This window comes from Centruroides sculpturatus, unplaced genomic scaffold (assembly GCF_000671375.1).
Source record: "Centruroides sculpturatus isolate CEXI.00-Female unplaced genomic scaffold, Cexi_2.0 scaffold451, whole genome shotgun sequence".
Classification (NCBI taxonomy): domain Eukaryota; kingdom Metazoa; phylum Arthropoda; class Arachnida; order Scorpiones; family Buthidae; genus Centruroides; species Centruroides sculpturatus.
In genome coordinates, this window is record NW_019384669.1 from 371142 (window position 1) to 389014 (window position 17873).

The following is a 17873-nucleotide window of genomic DNA, read 5'->3' on the forward strand; positions in this document are numbered from 1 at the left end:
CATGAATCTGAAATCTGCATAATTTTTAAATCAAATGTATGTTAACTGTAAAGTGTATGTTATACTTGTACAGTAAGTGTATGGTTATGGATGTATGGTTAAGAGAGATTTTGGAAAAGAACAAATATTTAGACTTACAGTATGTATCATATCAAAATTGAAACACATTAGAGCATCGTTTATCCGAATAAATTGGGGACTGGGGTCATTCGGATAACTTATTTTTCGGATAACCGATTATGTACGAAAAAATATATTAACCTATCCCATGTTGAAATTTTTCTCCGTTGCATGTCACTTCACGTTGAATTTTCGTCGATGTTAAGCCTAACGTAAACTTTTTAAAATAATAATCGTGGCTATTGTATCGTTAAAAATTATTTCTTTATTTTGTACAAAATAAATATATTGAAAAATATAAAAACCAAAAAAATATACTTTAGAAGTTGATCTAGTATCAAAAACGTTTGATTCAGCACCACACACAGTCCTCAGAAAAACATCACACAAAAGTGCCAGTGCTGCCAGCTAAAACAAACACACCAACAAAAAAAATATTGGAGTAGCCCAAGATATAGCCAAAGATTGCAGCACCACAGCACTAGCGAAAATTTAAATTTGCTGATTGGAATCCTTTTGGATAACCGACTTTCAGATATACGACGCTCTACTGTAATAGCTATTAGGTAGTTCGGAAAGTAAGTTCATTTTTTTACCACTAGAGGGATTAGTCGTATTTTTCCTGCCATTTTCATTCTAGACCATATTATCATTATATATTTTGACAGCTAGCATTTTAAGGCTTATTCGTAAAAAATTTTGTTTAATTTCGTGCAATTGTTTATTTTTTGTGTCCCATCAAATATGGAAGATCGGAAGCAGCATTTTCGGCATATTCTGCTCTTTTATTACCGAAAACGTAAGAATGCTGTTCAACCAAGAAAAAAATTGTGTGACGTGTACGGAGAAGATGTATTGACAGAACAACAGTGCCAAAAGTGGTTTGCAAAATTTCGTACTGGCAATTTTGATACTGAAGATGCACCACGTTCTGGAAGGCCAATTGAAGCTGATGAAAACAAAATAAAGGCATTGATTGAAGCAAACCACCGAATAACAACAAGAGAAATCGCTAACAGATTAATTGTCCAATTCAACCATTTACGACCACTTGAAACAACTTGGTTTTGTTTCAAATCTTGATATATGGGTTCCACATGTTCTTAAAGAAAGAGATTTGCTCAATAGCATTAACATCTGTGATTTGCTTCTCAAACGTCAAGAAAATGATCCATTTTTGAAGCGAATCATAACTGGTGACGAGAAATGGATTGTATACAACAATGTCAAATGCAAGCGATCATGGGGTAGAAAAGATGAGCCAGCTCAAAGCACTTCAAAAGCCGATATTCATCAAAAAAAAGTGATGCTCTCTGTTTGGTGGGATTTTAAGGGAATTGTATTTTTGAGCTTCTACGAGACAATTCCACAATTGATTTGAATGTCTACTGCCACCAACTGGTCAAATTGAGTGATGTTATCAAACAGAAAAGACCAAAACTGATCAACAGGAAAGGTGTAGTGTTTCATCATGATAATGCCAGACCTCACACAAGTTTGCTAACTCATCAGAAGTTGTTACAGCTTGGATGGGATGTGTTAATCTGGCACCCTCGGATTATTACTTATTCCGATCTTTACAAAATTTTTTAAATGGTAAAACATTTACTTCAAATGAGGATGTCAAAAATCACTTGAATCAGTTTTTTGCAAGCAAAGATCAGAAATTTTATGAGCATGGAATCATGCTATTACCAGAAAGATGACAAAAGGTATTGGACCAAAATGGTCAATATATAATTGAATAAAATATTTATATATTATAAGAAAGTTGATTTCTTTTTCATGAAAAAAAAACGAACTTACTTTCCGAACAACCCAATAGTATGATTAATAGTAACGATACATAAATATAACAACATTGCAAAGCCTGATAAGTATATAGAAACATCCAATAATCACCTAAATGATCAGACTACAGTTCGGCTAATTTTAAATAATTAATACAAAGTAATTTGCTACTAGAGGTAGATGTTAGGCACCATCTCTTAACTAAATTAATAATTATAATTTTTAATAATTTATAAGATAATTTAGAACCATCTGGAAGAAAAGAACTGACCTAAGTGGGGCTTGAACTCGCAGACTCCACTTGCCGTGGTGGAGTTGTCCTTAAACCATGGGCATAGGAGTTGCTTCCCAGCCAGCACCATGATTAGTTGCGTAAAATTATATTCAAATGTAAATACCACTGGAAGTGAAGCTTGCTCTGGGTCCGGATGGCATAACTGGCAAGTGCACCGCATGGCAAGCAGAGGCTGCAGGTTCAAGCCCCATCCCATGTCAGTTCTTTTCTTCCAGATTGTTCTAAATTATCTTATAAATTATTAAAAATTATAATTATTACTGTAGTTAAGAGATGGTACCTAGCATCTACATCTAGTAGCAAATTACTTTGTATTAATTATATAAAATTAGCTGAACTGTAGCCCTATCATTTAGGCAAACATTGGATGTTTCTCGTAACAATACAACCAATTCCCATCATTCAGTATTAACACATGCTTTAACATAAATTTGAATTACTGTATCAACTGTACTGTTTTTGTTGGCTGTTGATTAGTGTTTCATGTGTTTTGTGCAGAAGTCTAAATTTATTTGATTATTTTGCATTAACTTAGGCTACTAAGTTACAAAAAACATCATTATAGATTGTACAGCCAATTTAAATACTTTTAGTTCAGTGACAGAATAAAATACTGTCTGAAAATTTACAAATTTGAGGTTTAACTTGCACAAATGTTATTGATGCAAACTTCATAACTGACAAGAGGACATGGGTACATATTTTTAATTCAATAGTTGAGAGTTATTTTTTTATAAGAAATGAATATCTAAAAACGAAATACCTCAAAATGATTTGTTATCAAAACACAAAGGATTGAATATACTGTGTTGATAATTAGTGGAACCCTAGGAAATCCTTACTTTTATCGATGCCAGTTAGGGGCAGATCTACGTAGGGACTAATAAGGCTTAAGCTCTGGGTCCCCAAGTGTCAAAGGCCCACAAAAATTAAATTATCATCATAAACTTTTAATACTTTTTCATTAACAATGAGCATTTATTGTATAATAAAAAAAATAGTTAATATTAATAATATAATAATAATGATAATTTATAGTATTATTTGTTTTATTGTAATCAATGTAACATAATTGGCCAGTAATTAATAAATGTAAATATTTCTTTATTTCTTATGTTTTTTTTATATAAGATATAAAGTTTGTCATTCAACACCATTTCATAAATAATTACATTTCAACTCCATATTTTGATGTTATTAACAATGAATTTTAAACCCAAATTTAAAGATTCTTAATATAACAAAAAATTAGGCCCCATTGAACTTCAATAAGCCCTAGGTCCCTGTTATGTTCTTAAGGTGTATAGAACTCTAATCGTAGATCGCTGTTTAATATATAACAAAGAAACGGTATAACGGTCGGACTGGACACCGGTCAAGTCCTGCTTGACTGACTGACCCAAAAAAAAGACATCCCCGAATCGCACGCCCTCACATAGGTGTAACCTGATCGGTTCCAGATTGAACCCCAGTCGTTAGGTTTTCACACGTGGAAAACACCTGACCCAACAGTCCCAAAAAACCTAGATCCACCCCTAATGATATGTAAATATAGTACTATCCTTCAGAAATCTGAAAAATTTCAAGTCCAAAAATTTGACAATCTTTTATCAAAAATTCTTGGGACCAGACATGGTTCCAAGAATTTTTGATAAGAGATTGTCAACATGTATATATATTCTTTTCAAATACATATAGTTTTTGTTTGTTTGCCTTATATATTTTGATGAAGATCCTTCTGTATTGTCTTTTTTTTTTTTTTTTTTTGAAGGTCATGAAACTATCTTATATATTAAAATAAATAAATTAAGTTAGAATTTTAGTTAAAAAAATTGTATAATACCAACATTACAAACTATTCTCTTATTATTTCCTTTAATGATATGAATAAACAATGATAAATATGGTAAAAGAAAGATACTTTTTGACACTAGTACATAACAAGGACTGTTGTTAAAAGAGAACCCATTGTGTCAAAGAAAATGCTCAACTACAATAAAATCTGATTAATTCATCAAAACAATTTGACTTTTCCTAATTTTGATTCTTATTTCAAGTGAATTGTACATGTTAATATATTGAAGAAAGTATTAAAGTATGCACATTTTAAAAAAACAATATACATGGATGCAATAATTTTATAAGAGTGAAAAAACTTTTATAGTATCGATTTTAATATGATTAAAATTCATTATTTAAATTTTCTTTGACTTTTTTTTATTTATTTAAAAGTTATAATAATTTTTACTTCATAATTAGAATTCTCCATTTTAATTTAATACATAAAATTTAAATTGCATTTATTATAGTGAAGATGGAATTATGTTTCAAATGAGTAAAAACAGTCAAAAGATAGTACAGTAGAGCCTCGAAAACTCGGCCTAATGTGGACCGAAGGGTGGCCGAGTTTGTGAAAATGCCGGGTTATCGGGAATGGGGTTAAAAAAAATAAGTACGAGTGTTTCCTCAGAAAATACTGTACTGTACTTGTATGTATTGTTTACTTGAGAATACAACAGAGAATAAACTGCCCAAATACCCTTAAACAAAGGAAAAGTACGTCTTTTATGAAAGCATAGAGCCTTTACTACATGAAAATGAAAATTAATGAATACACTGTACAGTAATTTACCTGATAAGACAGACCTCAGAAAAATACTTTATGAGGCATAAAGCTGTCTTTATCATGAAAATCAATTAACTAAGGATTTTTTTGCCCTGCCAGGGTGTGGCCGAGTTATCCAGAGTGCCGGATTATTGAGTGCAGAGTTTTCAAGGCTCTACTGTAGTGACAAACTTTAACCTTACCTGTATAGTGTTAGCAACTGGTTTTAAAAATGAAGTAGCAAAACTGTACACTATTGGATCACAAGAGAATTTACTCACTGATTTTTTCTGTAAGAAAGAAGAAATTAATTTAATTTTTTTCACAGTTAAAACAATCCAATAATACTACACTCTATATAAACAAATAAACTATGCAATACTTTAATCTATAATAACTGAAATTTTAATAATTATTATAAATTAATATTCTCAACATTAAATGGTTATTGTCAGGTTCAAATTAACAAAAACAAAAAACAGAGAATATACAATTAAATTTTTTATTTTTTTATAGTCTCTATCAATATTTGGAGATGTTAAAAATGCTTATTTCTTTTAATTAAACAATTTTTTAATTTAAATCATAATGTGTGACTTACAGAGTGTAATTGTGCATTTTATTTTTCCTTTTACTCCAATTGGAGCATGATGGGTATCTAATCGAAGTAATCAGAAACGCTACTTTCTAATAATTTCTTGCTAGAATTGAGCTCATTGTCTTTATCAGAATAGTTTGGTTTTAATCTATAATCTATAATAATTATTTTTATATAAATATATTACTTTGATCAAGCATGATTTTACTTTAATTTTTAACATTTTTAATCTTTTAAACATTACTTTCAAGCATTATGAAAACATTTATTTTAACTCATGTCTTTTAAAAAGATTTTAAAAAATCTTTAAAAGATTTTTGGTCTATTAATCATCATTATTAATGCACTTTGACATGCCAAGAATCTGACATTCTAAAAAGTGCCATTTTTAATTCTAATTATGAAAATTGTCAAGTGACAAACTACTCCATTAACATTATATTTTCAGCTGATGATATTTTATTATTAAATGTCTTAACATTTAGTGGATTTACCAACTTATTAAAACATTTATCATTTTTTTGATAAAGACAGTGAGTACTCATGTAAAGTATAACCTCCTAAAAAAATTTGTAAAGTATTAACAAGAATTGGCATTAGTAATAACATTAAATTGGCAAATCTGCTAAATGTTAAGACATTTAAGAGTTTGTTAAATGATATATCAATATATATGAATATATTAATAATCATAATGGGATATTTTATTAATGATACTATAAACAGCTTTAAAATTACAGTTGGATATATTTTAGTATGCAAAACTTAATTATGAGAATGCACCAAACTACAATGCTTAGAAATTAGTCATTTTATCATATTTGTAGAAAAGTCTATAATAAATATATTGCTATATATAATTCAATGAAGCAGTATATTAGGACATGACAAATTTTTTACATCAAATTAAAAATGATCTAATAGTCAACACAATCTAATTAGTCAACTTAACATCAATAATTAATACAGTTGACTCTCAATAAATCAAATCTCTAACTTGAATTTTATTTTTATCCTGACATCACTCTCATAAACTTGATGTATTTTGTATCAAAGTCAAAATGGTTTTTAAGGCTTTTCCTTAGCTCAAAATTTAAGATTCCAATAAAGTTAGTTTGTGTCTACTTGTGCACAATTTCTGTTGTATCTTCAATGAGAGAGACCACATTAACAGCAATCATGTGCTGTAGTAATTTTCCACAATTACTAGTTTTTTCTGGCATTTTCACCAAATTGATTTACTTAGCTGTACTTTCATGGTATCCTCTTGCTACATGCTATCTATCCAACTGTGTAAGCAGCTTTTGAGAGACTGTGATAAGTGAAAAAATTTTTTCATTATTTATTTATGTTTTCTCATCTTTATTTTGAATAAATAAAGATGAGAAAACCCGCCAAGTGTCTTAATTTATAGCACTTTATTGTGTTAGAAGCATAAACAAATTGCAAAGCACGGTTTCATATCATCAAAAAAAATTTTTTCACTTATTACAGTTTCTCAAAAACTGCAGGAAAAATCACCACCTTTCACGTGATCTCACAAAATATTTTGGTATTGTAACAATCATATATGTAATGCAGAGTTTTTCCGCTTTTGACATCAAACTTCAAGTAAACAATGAAATCAGACAGAACCATGCGATGAGTATTCAATTCCTTTCACAAATGATATAAATATTTACAGTCTCATTAAAAGAAATCTGATAATTTTCATTACTTTGAAATTTTGTTAAATCAAAAATTATTTGCTCTATCTTTCACTAAGTCAGAGTCAACTGTATAAAAATATTATTATTCAAGGAAATGTAATTAAACACTGTTTAATTTTTAATTTATTTTCAGTATTACAATGTAATATCTAGCCAATCCTTATTATTTAAAGCAAATTAAGTTAATCTGTATTAAGACAATATTCTGTACTGTACATGTGGTATTTTCCAAACTGCAAGTGGCAAAGGTTTGCCATTTGCTAAATACACAATAGTATGGGTGGGTAGCTTGTGATAAATGTTCAGAATTTATAACATGTACAATAACTGAATTCAATTTGAACTGCCAGATAATCTGCTGGATTATTTTCCAGATAGCTTAATCATTAGATATAAAGTAATTCAACTAGAGATAGGCAGTTAGGCTGCCATCTCATGATAAATTTAATAATTAGAAATAAATTAATGTTTAGGAATTTTTTGGAAGAGAAGAAAAGCCTAGAGTAAGTTTTTTCACCCAAATCAGAGCAGCCAAACATTTGTCCTGGCCATACGCAGGAAATAGATGCACGTGTGTACGCGAGAGTTCATTACTTGACAAACAGTTTGGAAAATAGTTCACATCCACATGCAAACATTTGTCACTTGATAAATAGCACATATGTAGCATTACATTTAGTATAATATACATTCCACTTTTTAAAAACACTTTTAAAAAACTGTTCCTACCTTAGATACCCATTCCTTCACATTATCTTTAGCTAAAGTTTTTGTAAGTAAGTTATGAAGACCCTAAATAAAAATATTAAATATGTATTAATCATCATAAATATTAATGAAATTAATTAATAATATAAATCATCACCGAATACCTTTGGATCGCTGGTGTACGGAAGATATCCAGCTTTTTGTTTTAAGTATAAATTTCCATTATTTTCTAGTAAATGTCTGCAATAATATTTTTTAAAATAATTGTCAATTATAAAAAATGAAATTATTTGTATTCCTGACTTAAAATTTCCCATCCTCAGAAATTAGTAAAAATCCATTCCTCAAACAGATGTCTCAAAAGTATGAATCCATAAATGTTTATCCTTATATAAAAATTAAAATATATCTTTTTTTACTTCAGATCCAAGATGGCTGACTTCAAAGCTATCAATAGAAGACCTCCTAGGTTTCTGGATCTAATACCATTCAACTTTTTTCTTTACGAGCATCCAAAGTTGGTACTCTATCAGAATAGGCCAAGAACAATTGCTGCACTACAGGAGAAAGTTGTTTCTACACATAACAAAATCAGTTAAGATCATTAAGAAACGTTCAATATTCTTGTAAAGTATTTGGTAAATATACAAGTGTTGTGAAATCCAGAGCTGTCAACTTAAGCATTTATAACTAAATGATTGTGAGATTATATCTGGCTGTAATAATGCTATGATTAAAAGCATTATTACAGCCTGATGTAATCCTGAAATCATTTTGCATTAATCTAAAAACCACATTAATGGATGTTTAAGCATTTACTATAATAAAACATTCCTGCATAAGGATCCAGACTGTTGAGACCTATTTATATCAAATCTATATTTTTATTTACAACCATGATAATTCTATATAAATTCACAATTTGTCAGAAATTTAATGATCACTAAAAAAGTTCACTTCCATATTTAATATTGAAAGAAATACTAAACAATTTATTTATGGAAATATTACATAATTTACACACTTTCTAATAATTTCTTCTTTCCAATTTTTTAAAAATCTAATCAAACAGTGCCATTAAGTTTTTAACATAATTTTTATCATGTGAAATAAATTTGCACATGACTGATAAAAAACTGACAAGCTATATGCAAGTATTAAATTTCTAAGATTTAAACCATTTAAACCATATGAACATTTACAGTTGAAACTGCACCATTCGAATATTATTACAAATTTATTTTTGAAAATTCTGAATATCATCATTAAGATTTCTTTAAAATGTCCATATTTGTATTGATACTAATGTGTGTACCTGTGCATTCTTCCCTTAAGTGCCTTAAAATTTTTCTATATACTTTTGTTTCTTTATAATTATGAAACTTCAGAATATTTTTAAATAATAAACAATTTTCACCAATTATTTCAATTGTTTTTAGTTTACTTACAAATTATAACAGTATTAAATAATAGATACTCACTTAAGCATATCCCAATTTTTATTGTTCTCAAATACTATTGGCCAATATCTGGAATCATCTATTCTAACCTAATATTTAAATAATCATTATTAGATAATTTTTAACTTTTCTATTATATTAATTGATTAGATAGTTAATTAAAAATAGAAAACAATGTTACCATAATATTTATAAAAGCATTTATGTAATTTGTACATTAAAGTAAAAATGAGTCACTTTGTAGCATATATTGATTTAATCACTTATTAAATAAGAGATTAAATTAATTTAAAAGTTTTAAAATACATGCTGAAACTGCATAAAATGCAATAAATTCTTCTACAAGGCTTTTTCAAGAAATCATTCCAGGAAAATGAAATGTAAAATGGGATATGATATATTACACACATTCATATTACTCTCATTGACAAAAAGTAAAATACACAGTTAGAATTATCCAATTATTGCAAATCTCACTGTAAAGCTATTTCTCAAACAAGTATGTAAATGATTACATTTGGGGTCTGACTGGAAGCCAGGTAATGCATCTAAAGTACTTTGAAAATGCTGAATACAGTGAATCTTTGCAAGTCTTTTTATAGGATATTGGAATAGTGATTTTAGTGTATCTGTTGTTTGCAGTTCTTCAAATTCCAGGTCAACCATATTTTTTTTTAAATTGCAATCGTCATTAAAACAAGTAAATATATTATTTCATTACTAATAAAAATATAAAAATTAGGCATATTCTCAAGTTTCAGAAGTTAAATGAAATACATATTGACTTAATTTGAGATTGTGTATAATTCTCGACAATAAAATTTATTTACAGATAAAAAATTTTCATTTTTACAGTTGTAAATTTTATCATCTTATTTTCTTCGATGATAAAAGGTATGTTAATGAATCTAACTAAAATATAATGTAATATTCAATCTAAATTTATATGAAGAAATATGTAATTTATTTAGTAAAAATATATTGGGACATTATTTTGTAATAACTTTTATATAATATCTTATTAGAGAAAATAAAAAATAATTTAAGAACCTTAAAGATTAATGATATGATATTAAATAACAAATTACCTCTCTTAAAAGTTTTGGTTCAGGCAAAAGACATGGTGCTGTTACTTTATATTGAACATTTTTATACCACGTTGTATCCTTGTAATATAAATAATTTTTTTTAATAACAATAAAAATTATAGTACTCTTTTGATTACATTTCCAATAATCTTACCTTGAATTTCACTAATAAATTTGCATATACTGCTTTACCAGTATCAATATCTCTTGGAATTAGGAAACGACGCTCGACTGCTAGTACATATAAATGGCGGAATGCTTGCAAGTGATACCTAATGGAATATTTGGTCATCATTAGTTATCATAGAAATAATTTTAGCAATATAATAATTTTAATTAATATTTTTTAAGAAAAATAAAAAGTTGCAAAATAAAAAATAATAATCATAAAATTAAAGTTAAATCAATGTGATTTAACTAAAATTAAAATTTCAGTATTTTATGTAGTGGTAAAATTTACTTTCATGCTTCAAAACGTTGTCTTAAAGCATTTTTTAAACTTTTTAACATGAAACTAAGATCAAATGTACACAAATTTGCATTGCTCCCATGCTGGAATGCATGTCTTTCAAATTAACAAGTAAGAATCATTCTCATATTGATGAAGAGATGCTTTAGCAATAATTCAGAATAGCACAAAACATGTTTATTTCAAGTATTGGAAGATACAAATTAGTAGAAGTAAATTATATTGTAATTTTACAATATAAAAATAAAATAAACTGGAAATCCTTGTTAATTCAAACTCTGATAATTCAAAATCCCATTAGTTCTCAACTATACTATTTATCCTGGCTGGAGATATAAAGATTTACACATTAAGGAATTTGGTTAGTTCAAAATAATGCTACTTTGAAATTCAAAATGAAAATTCTGTCCGAACTGTAATATGCATATGTTAACTCGTTCGTTTAGATCTATTATACTAAAACAGGACCCTACATCTACAATATTAAGAAAAACATGTAAAATCATAGCACTTCCCAGAATTGTAGCTTCCTTAATCGGTCCTCCCAATCCACCAACGAATGTTGCTTGTCCTAGATTATTTTTGAAGTTAAAAACACATAAACCTGCCTGACCTTTAAGACCTTTAGTCAACAAATGATCCCATCCCACATACCATTTAGAAACTGCACTAGGCAAAACAAATTACTGCTTTAATTCCACCTTCCAAATTTGTAACTACTCTATGGATGCAAAAGCAATCGTCCTACATAAATTAGAAAACCTCCCCACCAACAACTGTACAAAGTTGATGTGATTTCCTTATATCCATCTGTACCACATTTCGAGGCCATCATGCTTGCAAATACTCTGCTGCTTAACTCTGGTTATCCAACATCACGTTTTACATTTGTATGAAACTCTCTTTCTCATTACTAAAAATAATTACTTTCAATTCAATGGAAAAATATATAAACAGACACAGAAAGTACCTATGGGTTCCCCATGATTACCTATTTGGCAGAGCTTATTATGAGGAACATTGAACATCGTATTTTCAATGCTCCCTTGACCATTCAATATCCAATTATGTATCTACATTATGTTGATGATGTGCTACTCATGTGGGAAGGTTCTATTAAACACTTAGAGCAATTTATTCAATCATTGGCCTCTGTTTATCCTTCGATCAAGTTCACTGTAGAGGAAGAACAAAATGCAAGAATCTCATTCCAAGATCTAGAAATTCATACGTCTCCTGATCTTTTATTTTCTGTCCATCATAGAAACAACAAAACACCACAAATTATCCCTGCTACAGCCTTCCAACTGTTAAACTGTGTGAATTCAGCTATATCTTTCCTTATACGGAGGGCATTCCTTCTCCCTTCCACCCAAGCACTAGTAGATGAAGAATTACTAATCATTAAAAGAACAATGCAAAAAGGAGGATATTCTCTCTCTAAATTTCATTATCTTCAGAATCAAGTCAAAAATAAGCTATTTCTGCAGTCATTTCTTAATAACAAAGAGAATCTAAAAATAGCACATCTTCCAATACCATATTTAGCTCTCTCTCTCTAAACATAGTACATCTTTTTAGAAAGATTGGTTTTGTTTTACCGAAAACCCCACAACCGACCCTAAGAAGACTATTATGCAATGACAGATATATATTTCAATTGAATGAAAAATCTGGGTTCTATCAAATTACACTAAAACATGCTCTTTCACAATAATTTGAAGTTGCAATTACTTCATCCCTTGAATTTTAAACTAATGAGGATTTTCTATATTATTAAATTATTATTGATATAATCACCAAAAATGAAAACTGTTTTTATATTATTAATTTTGAACATTATTTTAATATATTTTATTACACCTTAATTTAAATGAAGATTTCAGAAAATAATCAGTATAAAATCTGTGTAAGATAAAAATAAAGATCGGAATAGAACTGATTATTCAGTTCTATTCCAATTCTCCTGATAACTAACAGTCAAAACTATTAAATCATAGTAATATAACTACATTCACTTCATGTAAATTTCAACATTTTTACATATTGCAAATGTTAAAATTTCGTAAGTAATTAATTCTATGAAATCTTAATTAAAAAAATATACCTATTATCATTACTATGAGTTGGAAATTTTGGGAAGAATGCACACACCATAGCTCCTACAGCAAATGGATTTGTACTTAAAGTAAACCTATAAAACAAATAATAATAATAATTTAAACAAAATCATTTTTTTAAAATTTAGACTTTTATCTGTTTCTCCATACTTTCCACCTCCAAGAAATAGCAATCCTAAAGCCATATGTATTGCCATGTGAAAGCCATATAATACACATCCAGATGGTTGACTAGTTCTCGATCTGAGATGTCGACAGATTCTCAATACATCGAGATCTCCTGTTCCGGCCATGACCTAAAATAAATATAGTAATTTTTATACAAAATAATGTTCAACTATCACTTAAAAATCATGTTCCAAATAAAATAAATATAGAAATAACTCTATTATAAAAAGAAATATTTAAATATAAGGAAAATTATCCTAATAAAATATCTTAATGCATTATTGGATACTGATCCAAAAATTCATGGAATGATCAAAAAAGTAACTTTATCCATATGTAATGCACTATTTCTCAACAAAATCATTCAATTTTTCCAATATTTATCACAACATTTATCAAACTTGTTCATCCCATTCTAAAAGCTTCCTATCCTTGTTAATTGAAGCCAATTAGTGATGAGTGTTTTCATTTCTCCATCAATACAAAACATTAACCCTGTGTGTGTTCCTTCCAATTCTGGGAAACATTGAAAATCATAAGGGCCATAAGTGGCCAGATCCATGCCATTATATATTGATGCATACCAAATATCTTGCACAGATCTTACAGCATCTTAAGTCATTGTGAACAATATGCTGTATAGTTCCACATGTTAGGCCAAGCCGAAAGGAAATTTATTACAAAGTTATGTGCTTATTATCCTGGATTAGTTTTCAATTCTTGCAGAACTAAGTTTCATTGCCAAGCAGCTTGGACACCCACTATTGCTTAATGTATTTTCTCTGTTTCACTTGCAAACCTCTAATTCCATTCTGCAATATCTCAACAATACATGAAATCATCCCCGTAAACCTTAATAAACTTACAACATATTTTGGCAGGCGGAAGCTTTTCGGACCATTTAAATCAAATAACTGCGCCAACTTCACAAAACCACTTTTCTAGTGTCATCACTTGAAAATGCTGCCTCATAATCATCCTGCATTTGAGCATCATTCTAACCATTTGTTATTACCAATGTAGTGATTACTATCTATCTACAGAGTTACACTCAACAGTTCTTTGGATTTTTAAATTGTGGTCCTTGTAAAGTTGTTTTTAGAATATTTTTAAAATTTATTTATTGTCTTTTAGAATTTAAATTCAATTAACAACTAGTCCTCATTTGAACAGACTCTGGGATTAAATGATTTTAGTACCAAACAAAAGTACATGAAATGGTTGCTACCATGATGACAATACAAATGCAGAGAAAAATCCAATAGACACACATCAAAATGTATAATTTTACAATTGAAATAACATTAATGATTAACTCAAGGATGAGCAACCAGTGGCATCATTAGTATTTTGTACAGCCTGCATCAAACAAAGTATTTTAAAACAATACATAAAATGATATAAAAATTTAAAATACTGACATCAAGCAGTCTGTAATTGTACTAAACGCCGAGAGCTTTGTACAGTACATGCCTGGTAGTTTAATCTGACTTCACTCAACACTTCATGTAGAGCTGTAAAGTTTTAAAAACGTTTCCTCTCATTGAATTTAGTTTTAAATAAAAGTAATAGTGTATAATTTAATAGTATTAATCTATTTATATCTACTATACTATTTCAATGCTCCCTTGACCATTCAATATCCAATTATGTATCTACGTTATGTTGATGATGTGCTACTCATGTGGGAAGGTTCTATTGAAGACTTAGAGCAATTTATTCAATCATTGGCCTCTGTTTATCCTTCGATCAAGTTCACTGTAGAGGAAGAACAAAATTCCAGAATCTCATTCCTAGATCTAGAAATTCATACGTCTCCTGATCTTTTATTTTCTGTCCATCATAGAAACAACAAAACACCACAAATTATCCCTGCTACAGCCTTCCAACTGTTAAACTGTGTGAATTCAGCCATATCTTTCCTTANTATATCTACTATACTATTCCTTAGCCAAGAAAACCTAAAATAAATTTTTACAGTACCCATTTCAGTAAATATAGAAAATGTATCAACTGAAGTTCAATTGGAGATAACAGACTTGCAAAGTAATTTTGATTTCACAGACACTTTTGAAGAAAAAAATTTGATAAATTTTTATAAAACTTTGACCAAAGAAAATCAATTTCCCAATTTAAGGAAATATGCAGCAAAAATTCTATTGTTATTTTATACAATTTATATGTGAACAATTTTTCCTGCAATGAATTTAGTAAAAAGTAAAAAAATCACCTAACAGACTTACATCTCAAAAATAATGACTAAATATTTGGCCAAATGTTTCAGATTTATTACATTTGCATCAGTTCCAGAAGTCTCATTAAATACATCTATGTTAATTTATAACGATATAAGAATAAATAATTGTGATTTACCCACAATTTTTTTCTTTTTCCTCATGTGCACAGCCCACATCAGTTGTTTTAAATGTGGCCCTAATGTATAAAATGGTTATTCATCCCTGAATTAGCTTATGATAATTGAACTGATCAAGTATATAAAATCTTTTATTATTATTACAATTTTGTATTATTTGTTGGTGCTTTGTACTTCATTGTCTGCCACTAGAAGCATCCACTACAGCTGAAATTATATCATCTATCATCAGATGATCTTTAAAACGATGCATAAAAAATCATAAAAATGAGGGTCAGCCCAAATAGACATTACTTGTGAAGTATAAATAATAATTTTGACTCTACAGAACTTGTATTTGTGGTTCCAAACTGAACACAAAGTTATTTCAAAATACTGTAAATCCTCAATTTGACAGACCTTTATTTAACAAACTTCAGATTTAATGGACAGAAAAATTTCTATCCTAAAGAAAAGTTTTATAACTATTTTTAATTCAAGGATAAAACACACTAAACGATGGGTCAATGAGCCAATGAATACAAATTACTGAATAGTTAGGGGATGATCAAAAAGTCACTGTTCTATAGTGCATAGTTGCTTGTATTATGTCCAAGGTGAGCCAATATATAGCCATGCACTTAGTAATGTATTATTTGCACTCAGAATTGTGTGTGGAACATGTGGTATACATATTGATGGCAATATTGCTATCAAATATATCCCTATCAGACCAATATGCCCTTGTCCTGTTTTTGGCTGCAAAAGAACATAAACCAATGGATATTCATCATAGAATGTTAAAAGTGTATGGAGATGCATGCATGTCCAAAACTATCATTATGGAATAGTGTATGAATCTCCATAAAGATCACAATAATGCATCCCCTTGTGTTACAGTATCGTCAAGCAGAAGTTGAACGACCTTAAATGGGAACCACCATTCAGTCCGGATCTCTCGCTGTGTGATTTTCACTTTCAGACTTTCAGTCCTCTATGAAAGTTCCTTAAATATCAATAACAATTCCAGTCAAAAATATGAAGAAAGCGGTACTGGATTTTTTATGCAGCAGCCAGCCAATTTCTACCAGACTGACATTTTTAACCTGATTGATCAAAAAGACAATTGCCTTATCATCATTGGCAATTTTATTCTAAATAAAATGAACTTGCCAGCCCCACAGCACTTGAACAGAAACTTTTTAATGAATTCTTAAACATTATAACAACATTTTAATGCATTCTGTAAGTTGGAAGTTCATTATTAATATATGTTTTAAAAGCACATTTGATTTAATGGACTTTTGGTGATAGCAGATATCCCTTTGCCTCCCAATCTGTCCAATAAATAAATTTAAGGCTTACTGTATAATAAAAAATAATATCTGATCATTTATTTTAACATCAAAGTTTTCAATTGATCTTCAAAATACTTTGTTATTTTGTTTATATTTTCTATTAAATAAACAAATTATAGTTTTCATACGAAAATTTTGTTTTAATTCAGTGAATTCGTTAAACCAAAATAAACCAATAACTGAATGGCCAAAACAATCAAGCTGTTAGCCAACTGGCGCAGGGACCCAGGATAGGATTTGGGCAGTTAAAAACAAAAATTTTCTACGGGCAGTCTTCTCCAGATGTACAAAAATAAATAAACGTCTATTAACCCAATTTTTTTATTAAATACCAAATGATCTACCAGATTATATTGGGAGTTACAGATTTGAGTCTCACTCTGGGATAAAATATCTTAATGCATTATTGGATACTGATCCAAAAATTCATGGAATGATCAAAAAAGTAACTTTATCCATATGTAATGCACTATTTCTCAACAAAATCATTCAATTTTTCCAATATTTATCACAACATTTATCAAACTTGTTCATCCCATTCTAAAAGCTTCCTATCCTTGTTAATTGAAGCCAATTAGTGATGANTTATTAAGAGATTAATTATTAAATAGTAGCCATTTTATAGCCAGATGTGATCTAGCATATCATTTGACTGTTCCAGGTTTACTACGCCCTGTCCTTCACCACCCAGCCACTTCCAATTTGAAACTACAAGACGAGTATAGAAAAAAAGGCCCTCTTAGTGCCCACAACACAAAAAAAATTGAGGAATATCAAAAGATAATATCAAAATATCAAAGAGTATAAAAATTCAACTTATTATACTTTTGAATCTTTTAACATTAATTTAACATTTAACCTACCTTTTAAACTTTTACTATAAAGTTAACTAATTACTACAGTTAATAGTCTAAGGTTAATTTTAATATCAAATGGTTAAAAGAAATCCATTTAATACTGAAAACACTTCACAAGCCATATCATTTAAAACTAATTATTATTCAATGTAGTACAGCACACAAATCTAAAAT

General features: G+C 28.9%; 1 protein-coding gene across 1 annotated transcript in view; it reads right to left on the reverse strand.

Moving 5' to 3' along the window:
- The window catches only part of LOC111626680 (anaphase-promoting complex subunit 1-like), a 116690-nt gene that overhangs the window by 21009 nt on the left and 77808 nt on the right, over positions 1 to 17873 (reverse strand). The window contains exons 37-44 of the mRNA XM_023370158.1: positions 13114 to 13259; positions 12951 to 13037; positions 10529 to 10646; positions 10375 to 10452; positions 9308 to 9375; positions 7991 to 8066; positions 7848 to 7910; positions 5015 to 5101 (exon numbers count right to left, since the gene is read on the reverse strand). Coding sequence (XP_023225926.1) covers positions 5015 to 5101; positions 7848 to 7910; positions 7991 to 8066; positions 9308 to 9375; positions 10375 to 10452; positions 10529 to 10646; positions 12951 to 13037; positions 13114 to 13259 — 723 coding nt within the window. The remainder of the gene's footprint in view (positions 1 to 5014; positions 5102 to 7847; positions 7911 to 7990; positions 8067 to 9307; positions 9376 to 10374; positions 10453 to 10528; positions 10647 to 12950; positions 13038 to 13113; positions 13260 to 17873) is intronic.